Below are 18,059 nucleotides of genomic sequence, written 5' to 3' on the forward strand. Positions count from 1 at the left end.
GCTAGAGGCAGCTAGGGACAAACACCTCCTCTGCACGGCACTCAGGGTCTAGGTCTGCCTCAACCTGCAATCCCAGCAGGCTGAGGGGCTTGAAACAGGGCATAGGCGAGAGCCTGGGTCCAGCAAGACAAGCAGGACTGGTCAAGCACCCTATTGCCATCTCTCCCACGTGCAGGGTCAAGACTTTATTTCCCAGGTGGCTTCTCTTCTTCGTCCTTAGGCAAGGCGATGATCTTTGCCCAGACTAGTCCCTGTGCCTGAGGACTTAGCTGCTACTCTGTATCTTGAATCTGCCTGCCTGGCACCTACCTGTGGGCCCCCAATTCCACTAAGGCAGGATTTCCCACTGTGGTGTATGCAGACCCCTCCTCCCCGACCGACAGCCTGACTGGACAGCGAGAGCTCTATAACACTGGTTCTTCCCTATGCTTGCAGGTTCTAGTTTTGTCGAGCCCCAGGAATACAGGGCTTTCAAATTCAAGAGGCGACTGACTGACTAGAAACCACCACACACTGAAGAAGTAGTCTCAGGAGACTTTAATGAGAGTGTCCGTGGTCCTTCCGGCACAGAGTAGTACAGACAGCTGAGCTCAAAAGCAGGACCACGACTAAGAGAATATCCACCCACTGTGGAGGCCAGGCTACCACCAGGAAAGCCAAGCCCACTGTGCCCAGGACCCAGGTTCCAAGGTAAGAAAGTATCACTTCTTCCTTTAGAGTCTGGCAGTCATGCCTGGTGGGCGGTCACAATGGACTGGGGCCATCATTCTCTTTGCAAAGGGCAAGCCGAGTCACCCCACTCCTGGACAACGCCGGGTTATTTTCTTTGCCAGCTTAAGAGGCCTGCGAGGTGAGAGGCGGTAAGAGAGGCAGCCCCAGTCACTGCCACCGTGGCCCGATGACGGAGGAGCACTTTTTTAGAAAAACAGGAGGATGTTCATTCCATCATCAAACAACACATAACCTATATAAATAAAGTGAACCGAGGCAGGGGATGGGCTGGGGAATGCACATTGGCACATTGATATATTGCTTTCCAGTTCGAGGTGACAGACAGACGCAGCAAATCAAGAGACAAAGGGGGTCGGGGTGGGGAGTGCAGAAACAACAGCTGGGTTTGGCTTTTCTCAGAAGTGCTCCCCCTACAGGGCCAGAGCCTACAACACAGACTGGGATGGGCAGCCAAACTAGAGGAGCCCACTGGGTCCAAAAATGCTCAAGGACAGACCAATGGGCAGCTCTGCTGAGAGAAAAAAAAAAAGCCAACTAAACACTGTATGCAGACAGAGACCCTGTGGGGTCTTTTGTTTCCTGTCTAATACCTCAGGCAGGATCAAGAGCACACGGAAGGGAAACACATGGCTCTGCCTCTCAGGGATCCCCATGTGCTGTAGGGGTTGGTAGATACCATTGGTGGGCATCCCTACCTTCCAGATATGGGAGGGCCCGTGGAGTACGTGACCAGGTGCAGGAGTCCTCACGTGACAAGCAGTCTACACCCCTAAATGATGCCTCCCTGCAGGAGCAGCTCAGGAGTCAAGTTTCTCCTCAGCCTTTTTCTTCTCTGCCCATCTACTCTGAGGCCCTTGTATGACGGCCCTGCACTGTAGTCCTGGCTGCCCTGATAAGTACCACGCTGCCGAGGCTGGTCCTGAGCTTGTGGCAACTCTGCCTCTGTCTCCCAAGGTGGGGATTCTACCCTTTTAAAAATGATGTGAGGATTTATGGAACTCGTTCTTAAAAACAATCAGTGGTTTCCCCCCTTTCTCTTTTGCTAAGTAGGGTGGCCAGTAAGAGACCACCCTGACTCCCACCCAGCTACAGGGAGGGAGGTAGGAGAGCACAGGTGGGTTAGCATTCAATCTGCTTTGGGGCAGCTGCTCCTACTCCCAGGCCTGACTTTCTTAAACCTTCTTCCCATATTTCTGATGTCCCAGAGACTATCAGAAATGACTCCAAACAAAAAACGAAGCCGGCTCTCGAAGGAAGACAAAAATACTGCCTGGATACGGCCCGTCCTCGCTGTACATTCTAGTATCTTATTAGGTGTCTGAATCCATTAGGAAAAAAAAGTTAGAAACTATGTATAAAACTTAAAAATATTCAAGTATCAAAAAGCTATTTCGGATCGAAGTATTAAAACAAGCCACTAGAGGGAGCTGCTGCTTCAGACGGAGCAGAAACGTGGAAGAAAGGTAACCAAGTCTGCTCAGTCTGGAGCAAGGAGAGGGAGTGATCTCTTATGTGGGGCACGAAGGGACAGAGACAGCAGTCAGAGCCAGGCCAGAGAAATCACAGCCTTTGTAAGACAGAAGGGAGTGCCAATGCCAGGCAGGCAGTAAGGATCAGTGGGCACAGTCACTCTCTCCACAGAAGGAATGGTTAAGGTGCGTGATGACCAAGGTCTCCTTTTCCTGTGTCAGGTCCCTGGACACTTCTGGGCTGTGAAGGAGCACACCCCTGAGAGGTGCCATGAATAGCCAAGAGTAGCCTGACCTACTTCTGCACAGACATTCTTCTGGGAAGACAGAGCAAGCAGCAAGGGTTAAAGATGTTACAGTGCTGACTCAGCAGCTCAGACCCTGTCACACATACAGCGGAATTTCTAAGTCAGGGGGAAGGGAAAGCATCCCCACCTAGACAGAGGGACATGGCTGTGGTCCCCACAGTAGGAAGCAGCAGCAGTGTTTATTCAAGACACAATAATAAGGGATCTGATGGTGTCCCTATTCCCCAGAGAGGGTGCATCAGAACAAACGATCCAGTAGAGATTTTTTTTTTAAAACTCTGATAAATTAGATTCGTAAAAACCACTTCTCTTCTCCGCCTCTTTTCCCTTGTATGCAGGCTTGCAGATGGGCTGGCTTGGGGTGCCCTCTGGTGGCAACAAGGGAAAGGTACAGTCTGGGGCCAGCCTGGGGCTTGCAGGCACACCTGGATTCCTGTAGTCCCCCTTGGCCTTTTGCTTTGGGTACTTGTCTCTTGGCAGATGGCCCAGAGCTTCGGAATGGCTAAATTACACCGCAGGAAGGGTCTCGTTCCCGCCCCGTGGGTGGATTCTCTCGTCACAGGTTTCCAGGTCATTCTGTAGGCCTCTTAATGAGATGACTGACACCAGGCTGTCAGACTTCAGTGGAAAACAGGATACTCTGTCTCTTGCTGTCAGGGGCAGGGATGGCCTCCAGCTGCAGGAAGTACAGCAACACTTGGACCTGTTCCCGAGAGAAGGGAGAGGCGAACACGTAAGAGGGTTGCAGGTGGGAAGCCTGTCTCGGCTCACACAACTCAGATACTAAGGGACCCTGCTGGTGACTAGACCTGAGCTTGAAAGACCAGTAGGTGAGCGGGGCCTAAGTGTCAAGCCAGGGTAACATGGACTACAGCCTGTTTCCTATACCTGGGACATGACCTCCAGGGACCAGCTGTCAGTCATGGTGATGGGCTGGCTGGGGTTAGCCGGAAGCTTGCTTTCCTTCTCTGAGGGCCGAAGTAGCGTGGGGCCGAAGACCGTGGCGAGGTTGTGCAGGGACATCTTGTTCACCGTCTCCTTTTCAGCTACCCTGTGTAAAGCCAGAGCAGAGGGTGTTATTTCAACATTACATTCAGGGCAGATGTAAAGATTCCCCACCCCCCAGAGTATGAGGAGCCTGGGATTGAGAACCCAAGTCTAGTGTGAAGCTGGGACAGCTCTGGGCCACGATCTGGGAGTGAAGGACACGTTCAATGCTGGCTGTGGCTTAGTGTCATGGTGCCGAGGAGAGGGATGGCCTTGACTCTAGTCTCTAGCATGGGAACTAACTGCAGACTTGAGCAGGAGAGAAGGCCCTTGGTGCCAGGTTTCCAGGGGTCTGGGGCTGCATGGGAGAACAGGCTCTACCTTTTCAAGTGGTCCAGGAGGAAGAGGAAAGTCAGCAGGTTGGCTTCCGGGAGGGACAGCAGCAGGTTGAGCATACAGCTCTCCTTGGCGACAGGGTCTGAAAGAGCTACAGAAGGAGGGGGTTCAGTTCCCAGGGTCAGAGCACAATCCTGAGACCTCTTGTGAGGATGTCAGATGAAACACTCAGAGTCTATGCTGGAAAATACTGTGGAGTTCAGGCCCCCAGCGTTGTCTCAGGTCACTCGCACAGTTAGACTAACTCCCACTGAGGAAGACCCTGTGGCGGTAGCTTACGTAGCATGGGAGATACCCGAAAAGCCTTCTCTCATCAAAAAGCAGCAACGGCAACCCACACACCTGTACAACAGGTATCCTGAGGGCTGATGTTTACGGATGGGCAGGGCTGTGCTGGGGGATGGGGTGGGGGCACTGTCTGCTGCTATAAGCACATAGGAAGGCCCCTCCCCCAGCCCGAGAGCTTCCCTTATTTTCATGTGTACCCTAGGGGCACTTTCAGACCTGAGAGGCCAGGTCTTGTGGTGAACAGGCCCTACAGGTTGGGTCACCCTAAGGGTGAGGTAAGGGCTATGTCTGTGTCCTGTGTTAGTTGGGCACCATCGTCCAGGTTGACTAAAGGCCAAGGCTGGGTTTGAATCTCTGCTTGACTGGCCCAGGACCTGGGTTCCTTGTGGCTAGCAGGATTCCAGAGCGGGACATGACCATGGCCACACAGACTGGTTACCCTCTGGCTGTACCAGAGGAGAGGACACAGGCAGCTGTCAGAGATGGCCTGGTTTTTGTGTCTCCCCACCCCCCTACTGCACAGGCAACACTCTCAGGTGGGAAACAGAGTAGAGGGTAACCGTCTGATTCTCTCTCCTAACGGTGCCGGCACAGGGGAGAGGTCAGGGCCATCGAGGCTCACCAATGCCTTCTGCGAAGTTAGGGTAGAACTCATCAGTGAAGAGGGGCTCGGGTAGCTCTCGGAAGTAGAGCTTCAGCGTGCCGGCAATGGCGTTCACATCCATCTCGCTCATCATGACCGACACATCCTTGTTATCTGGAAAGAACATGGAAATGGAGCCTCCATGTGGATCCCAGGTCTGGGTCTCAGCAACCTGCCTGGGCTAATGCAGTTACCACCATGCTGACAAATGTCTCCGTCCCCCCACCCCTTCCCCCCAAGCATCTGTGTGACTGTGTCTGGGCAGGGTTGCTGGGAAGTAAGTGTATTCTACACCTCTGCCCCATACCTCTGCTCTGCTCCGTGAAGGGCCGCCAGCTGCAGAGGCGGGCAGGCCAGGAGGTAGAGAGCTAGCTCATGGAGCCTGGCTAGGAGTTGTTCTCTACAAAACAGCTGCCCAGGTGGCAGCTTCTACTGGAAGGCACTGGAACTATTTGGGTCACTTAAGTGGTCACACTAGGTGTTTTCTTAGGCCTTAGCCTCTGGTTCTCAAACCCCAGAGAGTCAATATAGTGGTTTCAATGAAAATGGCCCCCACAGACTCATAGGAGAGTGTCATTATTGGAGCTGTGACCTTGTTCGAGAAAGTGCGCCGTAGGGGATGGGTTTTGAGGTTTCAGATGCTCAAGCCAGACCCTATGGCTCTCTCTTTCCTGCTGCCTGCCTATCCAGATGTAGAACTCTTGGCTCCTCTCCCGCACCGTGTCTACTTGCACGCTACCATGCTTCCTGCCATGACAGTAAATGGATCGAACCTCAGAACTATGAGGCAGCCCCAGTTAAACGCTTTCCTTTGTAAGAGTTGCTATGGTCAGGGTGTCTCTTCACAGCGATACAAACCCTATCTAAGACAGAAAGCCTGCTCTGGTTTGCCCAGAGAAGCTGAAGAGTGCTGGGTCCTTAACGCCCCAGGCCAAGACGGTGGTATAAAGACTGCAAGTACAGCCTCCTACTGAATCCTATTTCTGTCTGCTTGTTCTTTGGGGATGCTGAGAAAGGCCCCTGTGCTGGTTGGTTTTCGTCTAGTTGAAACAAACCTACATATATCTGAGAAGAGGGAACCTCAACTGGAAAAAGAAAATGTTTAGATTGGCCTGAGGGCTTTTCGTGGTGGATGACTGACAGGTAAGGGTCTCGATCACTGGGAGCCCCGCCCACCATCCTAGGATAGGTGGTCCTGGGTTGTATATGGTAGCAGACTGAGCAAGCCATGAGGAACAAGCTAGTAAGTAGCACTCCTCCATGGCTTTGGCTTCAATTTCTGTCTCCAGGTCCCTGCTTTGAGTTCCTGCCCTGACTTCCCTCCATGACAGACTGTGAGCTGAGCATTGCAACCTGAAATAAACCCTCTCCTCCTCAAATTCCTTTTGCTGTTGGTGTCTTATCCCAGCAATAGAAACCTTAACTAAAACTGATCCTCTGAGGGTCTGAGGGTCTAGCTTAGCATTTGGGATAGTTCTGTCTCCCTTACAGAGTGGGAGGGGTTTGGAGGCAGGTAGAGAAACAAGACAGCACCAGGGTCATATCCATGCCATTGTCCCACACCACCCTCAAGTGGGTCATAGTCACAGGATACTGGGATTTAGCATCTCCTGTCCACTCCAAGCCATCAGGCAACATCCCAAAGACAGCCATGGTCCAGCTTGGCGGCTGTGGCTAGACCTTTGAAGGACTCGCTTCTTTTTAAAAGAGCTACTTGTTATTTTCACGTATCTGTGTGTGCCTGCCTGAGTTTATGTGCACATGCAGTACCCACAGAGGCCAGAAGAGGGCTCTGGATCTTCTGTAACTAAAGTTACAAGTGGTTGTAAGCTATATTGTGGGTGCTGGGAACTTATTCTGGGCCCTGTGCAAGAACAGTATGTGCTCTTTCCTAAGCCATCTGTCTATCCAGTCTCTTCTTTTTCTTTTGAGATGTGATTTTTTTAGGCGGGACCTGAACTCCTAAACTCAAGTGATCCTGTCTCAATCTCCTGAGTAGCCGCAACTACAGAGGCCAACACCTACCGACATGGCCAGACCACATTAGCTCTCAAGTCATTTTATTTTACTTATTTTCTTTTAAGACAAGGTCTTGCTCTACAGCCCTGGATGGCCTTGACATTGTGGCAACTCTCTTGCCTCTTCCTCCCAAACACTGGGATTATAGGTATGTTCGGTATTAATCATCAATCAATCATCTACCTGACACAGGGAATCACTGTGTAGACAAAGCAAACTTGGAACCCATTAGTGTGATGTGCTAGGCCCTCTGGGAGTCTCAGTATGGACACCACCATATGTTCCACACTGGCTGGGCAATACTCACTGACATCAAAGGCTGCCTTCAGTGCCTGAATGTCTGTGGCCACTCCAGACACACGGTAGATGCCCACCTCCTCCATACCCCGACGCTCGATCTCCTCCACACACTGGCGCACAATGTAAGGTACCTTGGACCTCTCTCTCCTGCAGGGGGAAAGGAAAGTGTGTAGGGTTTGAGTGCTTGGTCAAGCTTTCCTTCCTGTTATGAGTTCTCAGGTATATTGCATATATTTTATCAGGAACTTTCTAAGAAACAAAAGCATCCAATCATATTGCAAGTTACGTATGTCCTTGTGGGGAAGGTCAGGAGGCTGTGTTATTTTCTTCCATGGTGCTGGAGGGCACTCGAGCATACCTTACAGGTAAGGTAAGGTAAGTACTCTGAGCTAGGTCTCTAACTTTGGAGGCTTTTTTAGGTGACACTGGCCTAGGAAGTATAGAGCCTGGGCTGTGAATGAACCAAAAGCTTCCTGGAGCCCTGAAAAAAAAAATCTCTCACCTCTAAGATGGGAAGTTGAACAAGGTATTAGCTCAGATTCCTGACTGCTGTGCAGTAAATCCCCTGAGGCTCTTTGAGAGCTAAGTCTTGCACAGGGCAGACACTCGCATCTGCTGTGTGCTGGATAGTTTTATGTCAACTTGACACAAGCTAGAGTTATCTGAAAGGAGTGACCCTCAATTGAAAAAAAAAAAACACCTCCATAAAATCGGGCTATAGGTAAACCTGCAGGGCATTTTCTTTATTAGTGATCATGGGAAGGACCTAGCCCATTGTCGGTGATACCATCCCTGGGCTGGTTGTCCTGGGTTCTGATCAAACCATCAGGAGCAAGGCAGGAAGCAGCATCCCTCCATGGCCTCTGCATCAGCTCCTGCCTCCAGTTTCCTGGCCTGACTTCTTTCAACGATGAACGGCGATACGGAAGTGTAATCTTCCGAACAGAATCTTTCCTATCTAAGTTTCTCTGGTCTTTGTGCTTCATTGCAGTAACAATAACCCTAACCAAGACACGCATGTACAACTCTTCAAGGTTACCCAAGTAGGTAACCTTTGCCATTTCAAATGCTTTTTCTAATGACAACCTCTGACCTCCTGGTACAACTCTGGACCCAGAATGCTTTGAAGACAGAAACCAGTGCTAAATGGAGGCGTGAGCTTAGTTTTACTTATAGCTAGACTCAGAAGCACCACCAAATCCTTTCCAAGTCCCAACATGTAGTTATATGAGAGAGGCAGGGGGGTGTCTTCCTTCCCAAAGTGGACATCCTTTTTTTCTGGAAAGAGCTAGGACCAGACTGTGTCAGCGCCTGGGCCATGAGTGATGCGGTCAGTATTCCATCCTGAGGAAGTGAATGAAATTGGGGAGGAAATGGCCTGTCTCCCCAAGAGTTACCCTCAAACCAACAAACAGGCATCTCCTGGCAACGGGCTCATGACAAAGGGGCAGAAGTTCAAATTATTCCACAGGAGCGTGGGATCACAATACACCCCAAGCCAGGAGGGAAGCAAGTCCTGAACTTGGGCAGTTCCTGACCGTGAGGCGAGGACATTCCTGAGCTAGTTTTGCAATAAACAAATGAAGGTGGCTAAGCAAAGATTCACAGTCTCTCGGTCATCCCTGGGGTGACCCCTCTACTCCGACCCCATCCAGCTAGCATGGCCACACACTGAGAGAACAGGTCCAGTCTTTCCCTCAGACACACCTGCTGAGTGTCCTCTGCGAACAAGCCCACGCTTCTCACCACTTACTTTGTGACCACAGCAATCTTGACACCGAAGACCCCTGTCTGTTTGCGGGAGGGCATTCTCTTCAGGCTGAACTCCCTGCTGGTGAACTTGACCGAGAGTTTCACTTCAATCTGCAGCAGAAGGGAAAAGCATGGGTCTCTCACGCTCTGGAGCTTGTGGGCTGATATCTCAGGGCCCCTGAAGGTCCTATCCCAACAACCCTTTTCACTCCCAGAGCAAACAGGGCCCAGAGTGAGGTGTAGCAAGCCCCTGTGGGTCAGGAAGAACCAGGGGCGATATGGGACATAAAGGATTTGTTTCTCCAGTGTCTCCTCCCACACTGTGGATATTTCCCTTTCTTTTTTAAAGTAATAATTAAAGAAAAATAGACAGGGTTGGAGTGTGTAGTGCACACACTTATTTTATGTACATGGTACTGGGTTCAAACAATTGGAACCATAAGAACAGAGCAAAAGAAAGCAAAACAACCAAACAATGCTTCCCCACACCAAAATAGATCCCATCACAAAAAGGGAACAGGTCAGAACATCCTAATCTGGAAATCTAAACTGTTCCAAAACCATAAACCTCCTGAACACGAGGATGTTACAATGGGGAGGGTCCACACTCAACTGACCCCCTGCTAATGAGTTAGGATGTGTACAGTTACGCCCCCACAGCTATACACATACGTTTCCTATTTATATTTGGGTCCCCAATCCAAGACTGCTTATGTACATGCAAATATCCCATAATCAGAAAAAGAAAAAAAAATCTCTAAAACTGATCTAGTTCCAATCTTTTTGGATATATTTTTCTGAGATAGCCTAAGACTATGGCTGCGGATCTTAGGTGGTCCGTGAGATGTGTTTGGTCCCAGGGTCCCCAGGTCCGCTTATCTTTCAGGACATCGCGCAGGGTCTGGGTTTCAACTAGACACTAACTAGAGAGGATTCCTTCCTACGCACTGTTCCTGCTCCGGAGGTTCCCCATTCTGCCCTGTACACCACACTCCTGCTCTGGTGGGGTTTCCTTCGCCCTCTGGGGCCCTCTCTCCTCCTCAGCAATCATCTCAGGCTTGGCAGTGTCACGATGGCTCTGGATGGAACTGGGTCTGCTTTAACTTTCAGTGGGAAACGGACACACACAGACCCCTACGGGCACTTACTCCATTCATGTCGATGACAGTCCGCTGCCAGTCTCTGTCCTGTAGGGTTTGGGGGTCCAGCTGAAACCAAACACGCATGATTACAAAAGGCCCTCAGGTCAGCTTGGAGGCTGTGCCTGGCAGTGGCCAACACTGCTGCTGTTCTATACTCTAACACGGAAAGCAGAGTCCTACTGTAGCCAGGGAGGGGAACTGACCTATTAGGGGTGCCACAGCTCACAGCCAGGAACCCTGTCCCCCAACCCCACCCCACATGGAGTCTAAGTCCTGCTTCCCTTTGCCAGAGGTGCTGTTAGATCTGAATGGAGGGCAAACACCTGGTTATAACAACCAACTTCAGTGGTGACCATGATAGGGAACGCTGTCAAGAGTTGACACAATCATGCTTGCCCTGTACCACGCCCAGAAGGATACAGTACGACACTCCACATCAGATGAAGCCTCCCCGTGCCCTTGTAACTTCGATCTTGGTAAACACTATCCAGCAGCCGGTCTTAACCTACCATTTAATGGCACCAAAATAAGCAGTCTTCCGAACTGCCACAAGACCCTGACCTGTGGAAGCTCTGTCCCCAACTCTGATGAGCACCCATTAGCTGTCACAGGAGGCTTTGGAGAGGCCACTAGCTAGGCTAGATAAACAAGCAACTGGGAGTCCTTGGAAAACAACGCCATCCGGGACTGGGGGTGCCTCTGTGGTAGAGCTAACCCTTGTTGGCAAGAAACCCTCATTTTTATATTTCGTACCCCCAAATTAGGAGACTGTGGAACAACCACTACTTCCCCCCAGATTCTTTCTACAAAGAACTAAGCTCCTTTCAGGGTGGGCGTCTGTGGTGTGGGGCAGCTCCCTGCCCTGGGTTCAGAGTTCCTTGTAAGAATCCCAGGGCCTACCTGTGTCTTGGCTGCCCAAGGACAGTGCCCCTTCCTTCTTTAGAAACATGCTGAGTGAGACATATCCTTCCCTTCCCATCTTAGGACAGAAATTATGACACCCCTCTACCCTAGAAACCAAGATCAACAAAGGCCACGGATGAGCAGTTCAAAGATCAGGTGAGGTTGAGCGATAGGTCGAAGAGAACAGCTGTCTGACACATCTGGGTGACTTCGTCCCACCCCTCTCAGCCCCCCTGGGAAATCCCAGGTCCTGACTGGCCCACCTTGCCCCTGCACACCAGACATCGGACGTGAGTCCACAGGGCAGTGCCCCGGGCACACAGCTGTTTTTCAGCAGAGGTTATCCGGCTCCGGCTTCCCCGGCTCGGGTAGAAAAACCGAATGAGGCCCTTCATGGCAATGGGGGTCAGGCAGCAAGAGGCTCATGGAGTTGAAGCCGCACGGCAGGGCAGTGGTGAGTTCCTGGCCTCTGCCTCCTTTTGAGCAGGCTCTCGGGGAAGCTCCACCCTACAGCTGGGCCAGCCAAGGTCAGGGTTTCCCATCACCCATACATTCCAGGTTTGTTTTTTTGTCAGTATATGGGAAAACCAGCTCCTACTCCAGAGTCCATTGGTTACGGGAATTCAGATAAGTCACAGTCTCCTCTTACGTTGAGTCTCCTTTTCAAGTGGTGGCTTCCGGTGGTCCAAATTTAGAGACACTGAGTAACATGTGTGTTGCTGGCCAGTCCGCTTCAAGCCGGTAGTGCATCGAAAGAATGTCTGAAAGGCCTGCGGACACTTCAACACCACACGTACTGCCTCCAGAGGAATCGGGTCAGAGAGCATCCTGAGTTATCGACCTATTCCCTGCAGGCAAGCTGCTGTAGCCTTCCTAATCTGGACAAGGTTTGCTCTCAAGTAGAGACCTAGCATTTAACTCTGCCTGGAGCTGCTGGTGTCAGTCCCCATTTGTAGCTCACGTTGGTGTCTGAGCAGTCAACCCTCACAGAAGCCTTTGAATAGGTGGATTCGCCTCAAAGGACAGATCGTGCTTAGCAGAGCAGAAACCCTGTAAAGAATTACAGGGCGAGGCGGGCTTGGCTCCACTGCAAACATTAAAGGCTGGCACGCTTCCCCATACAGTTAAAGTTTCAGAGAAATACACAGGCAGGAGGCTGGGCTTTGGAAAAACCTGATGGCTGAGGGGGAAGACCTTGAGAGGGAAGGGCTGTGGAAGAGGTGCAGGGGGACGCTGAAGCCCTTGATGCCCTTGTGGCTGCATGGTACCACTGCCCCACACAGGCACCAGACAGCCAGCATATGTGCTCACACAGTGGCCTCAGAAGGGCAACCTGTACCACACTGTCTCCCTGGGACTGGATCAGGCAGGGACTCAGAAGAACAGCTGTGATCAGCGGGTCTGGTGGATGCCTGCAAGACTGCCTAGTCTACACCAGGACAAGCTGGTAAAGCCCAAGTTCAACCAGGGCAGGAACTGGTCTGGCCCTGGAGTCTCAACCTACAACTGGAAAACAATTGCCCATATTGACTTAGACCAAGCAAGGGGGTCACAGGAGCACCAACCATGATAAAGGTGAAAGCAAGTCACGTGACCAGAGAAACAAAAACTGTGGGCCGTGACAGGGTGATTTTATTTAGCTACTAATGGTAATACTAATAATATAATGATGATGATAACCCTTAAAAATAATAGTTATCTGGGCAGTAATGGCACACACCTTTAATCCCAGCACTTAGGTGGCAGAGGTAGGTGGAACCCTGTGAGTTCGAGGCCAGCCAGGTCTACAGAGTGAGTTCCAGGCCAGCCAGGGCTATACAGAGAAACCCTGTCTCAAAACCAAAATAAAACATCTCCCGCCCCACCCCCCAAAAAGAACCCAGAAAATACAGTCACAGAAGACTACCTCTAGCATGATTCTGTTGATATGAAATGTGGAGAATGAATACATCTCTAAAGACAAAAGCTATTATTACCCAGATGGCTGTGTGGGAACCTGAGTCATAACCCCAGCAGGACACATAGGTTAGGAGAGATGGCACAAGAGGAAAAAAATGGGACAAGATTCTACGACTCAGTATAACGTTAACCTCCAGGAAGGAACAGGGCTATGAGAATTTGGCAGCCTAGAAAGTTTATGAATGGAGATGAGAGAAGAGAAGAGGGCATGGAGAAATCTCTAATGGGTACAAGGCTCCAAGAAGCCTTGGCTTTACTGAGTCTGATGGTCTCCTCTGCATGGTGGCCCTAGCTGAGGATGGTGCTTTCAGGAATCCTGTCCCTGTCCTGACCACATGCTGTCAGGCTGCTGAATGGCATCCTCCTAGCTGAAGCATCTCCTGAATCCTGGGTAACTGCTGGCCTTGGGGTATAACCTGAAGATGCATCTAGTGTCCCTTCCTGTGAAGATCTCCCTACATCCATACCTGGTCCCTCCATCAGTGATATCTGAGGATGCCAGTGTGACCTTACAGCAGGTTGGCCCTGGCTTTTGGCACATCTGTAGTATCTTGAGTCTCTCCAGAAATCACGCAGCCTGTGGATAAATGTCTTCATGGTATGGCACTCTTGGGGCCTGGCACATAGGTTCTTCCTCACCGGGGCAACACCAGGGCATACACCAGGCTCTGGTGTATGATGATGGCTTTGTTTGCTTAGATGGCCCACAGAAGGTTGGGCCTATCTTGAAAAGGACCAAGGTCCTGTGTGCGAACTGCACGGGAGGGCTCATATTCTTCTTGCTGGTGACTCTCTGATAGCTGTCACCATCCCGGTGACCATGTCCAGGTCAGCGCCACCACCTCCCTTTGTCTTTCTGGAGTGTGGATCTAATGTATCCTGGGTTCAGAAAGAGATAGCCCTCTGCTCTTTCTCTTGTGGAACCCCATCTTTCAAGAAGAGAAATGGGAACTAGGTAAGTCAACTGGGACAGTTGTGTAAAGAGTAGGGGTAGAAACCAAAGACTCCAGATGTGGTTCTTGGACTAAGTGTTCGTTAATACCATTTATGGAGCAAAGAAGCACATCGAGGCAGGATCTTAACCTCAGAAGTCTGGCACTCCCTAGTCATCGTCTGTGCATGAAGAGTACCATCAGAGCCTCAGTTTCCATCCTGGCCCTTCTCTCGGGCCCTGCTCTCCTGCCTGAGTCTGGACTTCCTCCGGTCCTCTGTCCTCCCTCTGGTATTCAGGACTGTGTCTTCTCCATCTCAGCACACGGCCTCACCTCACAGGACAATCTCTCTACTCAGTTTCTGAGCCAGGGTTGGCATTCCCCATCAACTCCCAGCAGCAAGAAATGGACAGCTAGGCACCCATCCCACACAGCACGCATGGAAGGCATCGACATCATCGGGAAAGCCTGGCCTTGACAAGTCACAGATGGTTTCTCCAGCTATACCTAACCCAGAAAGCAGTATCCTCAGGTGAGAAGAAGCCAGGAGGCCAGAGAAGGGAGCCAGGCTGACTGTCTGGATATGAACTACTGCTCCTCCTTCTGCTTCCTTCCTCCTGGGGTCACACGGACAAGCCCTTGTTGCCAGGAGACAGGCCAGCCACTGTGTAGGCGAGCATGAGTCATCTAGACCCTTTTCAAGTGCTTGGGTTCCTTCCTGTTTAATGAAGCTCCCGAGGCCATTCACCTCTCCGACCGTGGCGGTGATTGGGGGCTGGAGCAGGATCCGACAGTCTCCGGTGCCTCTTCACTGACAATGACGGTGACAAAATAGTAACAGTAGTAACAGCGCCAAATGCTGACCGGGTCTGGGTGACACGTCACTGGACCGCAGATGTATCATGTCTCCCACTCCGTCAGATATACAAAGGATATACAAAGACACAAAGCTGGAAGGGTGAGGGGTTATGACTCATTTGGGTCACACGGGGCTCAGCAGGGCTGGGGGATGGACAGAGACTAGCCTCTTTACCATATTATTCAGACTCTGAGCTTGGTTCAGCATGGCTTCAAATCCTGTGCAAAATCCCAATCTGAGTAAGAATCCTGTTAAATCAGTTTTTCTAGGAACATACACCCTGTCTGTATATATTTTTGGAGAGGGTGCTTTACTTTGTGCATGTTTGTGGAGGCCAAGGCCAACCTCAGGAGTCATTTCGCAGGTGCTATCCACCTTGTTTTTATTGAGTGAGTTAGGGTCTCTCCCTGAGTTGGAACTTGTCGAGTAAGATAGACTGGCTGGCCAGAGAGCCCTAGGGATCTGCCTGCCTCAGTTTCCCCAGCTCTGGGATCACAAGCGCTCCACTGTACTGGGCTCCCCCACTCCTGTCCCCACTTTCTTTTTAAAATGTGGATTCTGGAATTATCTTTCAAGCCTCCATATCAACTAAGCTATGTCTCTATTATTATTATTATTATTATTATTATTATTATTATTATTATTATTAATTTTGTCAGTGCCTCATAGAGCCCAGGCTGGCCTCAAATTATTCACTACTATGTGGTTGTGATTAGCCTTGAAATTGTGGATTTTTTCCTGTCTCTACCTCCAAAGGGCTGGATTACAGTTGTAGGCCCTGCCCCATCTTTGATATTTAGTTGGGTTCTTTGTCTTCTACCTTCCTCCAGGTAATGCCTACTCACCTGACCTTCCTTTAGCAAAAAAATCCCATTGGGCTAGTCTAGCCAGACTCCTCCTCTCTCACAGCGTTTCCTCTTAGTAATCTCCACCCACTGACCCTTACTCTGCTCCTTGGCTGTAAATTTCCACTTGCCTGTGCTGTATCTGGAGTTGAGCCCTGCCCTATGCAAAGGTGTCTCTTCCCTCTTGGAAGTATCCTGAGTATATCTGTCTTTGCTGCCTTTACTGCTTTCTGGCACTGGAAAATTCTCTTCTCTTTGTTAGGCTGGTGCGGGGGCGCTCAGACAGCCTGACAGAAAAGCAAATGCATCAGGAAACATACGGCGGCATCACAGCAAGGGGGTTGATTTCAAAGAAGCTGCTTTGGTAAACTAGTTTTGTTCACTTCTCACCGAGACCCCTCGCTTACTAGTGGTAGTACTTAGAGGTCCTGGTTCAAATCCAACCGTTCCCAAGAGTCGAGGAGAAAATTGAATGTCATTTTAGTCAGCAACTAGTGGGACCTGAATTTCTCTTGGCAAAGCTGATAAACCCACAAAGGGGCTAGGCACCCGGTCTGCTGGCATTCTTAGGATCATCCTTGTAAAGAAGTTAGCCCTGGTTCTTCCTCTAGCCCCATCCTCCCAGAAATAAGACTCAGACTCAAAAATATATTTAAAATTATGTTGGCCATGGAGCTAGGCTCTTCTCTCACTTGATCTAACTTAAAACACCCCATTTATTCTAGCCTATATTTTGCCACATGGCTAGTTACCTGTGCTCAGGTACTCTGCATCTAGCTTGTCACATCTTCCCAGAGAATCTCCTTCTCTCCCAGAATTCTCTCTCCTCTTGATGTCCCACCTTCTATTTCCTGCCTAAGCCATAGGCCATAGGTTTTAAATTGACAGGTGAAACATCCATACAACACACAGATACTCTCTCTATACCCTGGAGTGAGCTGGGTAACTGAGGCTTCAAGAGGGTATCAGGGCGTGGGATATGAAGAATGCCTGGGTTGTGGGCAGATGCCAAGGAGTGGGAGGTAGAGCAATGAGTGCTGGTGCTAACTGGTCACAGACAGCACTGCTCACCCGAGGACCTGAAACACTTGGGAAAGTGTCTCCTGATGTCAAATGAGTGTTCTTCAAGACTTGCAGCAGCCGGGTGTAAGCAGCACAAGCGTGATCCCAGCTACTAAGGAGGCTGAGGCAGCTGGCTTGTCTGTGAGTTCAAGGCTCACCTAGGCAAATCAGTAAGACTGTTTCCAACTAAGAAAGGCATGCGGGCTGTAGGATAGTGGCAGAATGCTTGCTTGACAGTGCAAGATCCTAGGTTCGGTTCTCCCTTCTCCCATAAAAGACCTACTGTGAGCAAGAGGGAAAGCACGCGTTACAATCTAGATGTGCACATCTCTCGATGTGACAGTGTGGAGATCACGGGCACTTTCAGAAGTGGGGCCTAGTGTGAGGTCACAAAGCCTCTCAAGGAGCTGTTTTGGGGAGGGAAAGCCCTCACGGGACTCCAGAGTTGTTAGGGAGGCAGTGTGGACGAGCTGTTGCATGATCGAGCTTGACCCCCAAATTAATCCCTGGGTTCTGGTTTTGAGATGCAACCTCCCCTTGTCTGTATCATTACCAATACCAATATGATGGTCTTCTCAGCTCCAAAACTCAGCTAAATGAAACCCTTTTTCTCGTAGAGATCGACCTCAAGCATTTTGTTATACTACAAAAAAAGAGGTCGATACGGCACACAGCAAAGGGCTTGTATGGTGTTAACCATCAGATCTGTAACGGTACTTGGTAGATGTGCAAACACTGTGTTCCTTAAAAAGACCAATAGTGAGCCAGGCACGGTGGCACCTGCCTTTAGTCCCAGCACTCGGGAAGCAAAAGCAGGTGGATCTCTGAGTTTGAGACCAGCTTGATCTACAGTGAGTTCCAGAATAGCCAGGGCTACAAGGAGATATCCCATCTCAAAAAATCAAAACCAAACCAAGCATACAAACAAAACACCCACAACAACAGCAACAGCAGCAGCAGCAACAACCACCCCCTCCACCAAAAGACCCAAAGACATACCAGAACTAGAGAGGTATCTCAATGGTTAAAATCACCTACTGCTTTTGCAGAGGACCCAGATTCAGTTTGTATCAAACAGGAAATAGCGAGCCTTAGTGATGCTTCTGGGGCTGTATAGAGTTTCAAAGGGACTGAGAGCCCAGATAGCCTTCCTCAGGACTGGAAATCCTACACTGGGCCTGTAGGGACTCATTCGCTTGGCCTTCTTGAGGGCTCCTATGCTAACCCTGGGGGACCTGTGCATACACTGCTCAGGAAAGGAGCTGGAAACTGGGTTATATCCCAGACAGAAAATGAGTAGGCTCCGGGACTACTGCTTTTCCAAAGGGAGATGGTTTTATAACCAATTTTAGGCCAGGGTACCACCTGACCATCTGCCTGTGGGCAGAAAATCCTTTGGGAACAAGACAGGATATGAGAGTATGAGAGAGAGAGAGAGAGAGAGAGAGAGAGAGAGAGAGAGA

General features: G+C 50.3%; 1 protein-coding gene across 1 annotated transcript in view; it reads right to left on the bottom strand.

The window, feature by feature from the left end:
* Positions 1–514: 514 nt before the first annotated feature.
* Bcr (BCR activator of RhoGEF and GTPase) overlaps positions 515–18,059 on the bottom strand; it is a 130,462-nt gene continuing 112,917 nt past the window's right edge. The window contains exons 17-23 of the mRNA XM_028773919.1: positions 10,043–10,102; positions 8,896–9,005; positions 7,150–7,289; positions 4,803–4,937; positions 3,878–3,983; positions 3,398–3,560; positions 515–3,212 (exon numbers count right to left, since the gene is read on the bottom strand). Of these exons, the coding sequence (XP_028629752.1) occupies positions 3,123–3,212; positions 3,398–3,560; positions 3,878–3,983; positions 4,803–4,937; positions 7,150–7,289; positions 8,896–9,005; positions 10,043–10,102 (804 nt within the window). The 3' untranslated portion in view covers positions 515–3,122. The remainder of the gene's footprint in view (positions 3,213–3,397; positions 3,561–3,877; positions 3,984–4,802; positions 4,938–7,149; positions 7,290–8,895; positions 9,006–10,042; positions 10,103–18,059) is intronic.

This window comes from Grammomys surdaster, unplaced genomic scaffold, assembly GCF_004785775.1.
Source record: "Grammomys surdaster isolate TR1022 unplaced genomic scaffold, NIH_TR_1.0 237, whole genome shotgun sequence".
NCBI lineage: Eukaryota > Metazoa > Chordata > Mammalia > Rodentia > Muridae > Grammomys > Grammomys surdaster.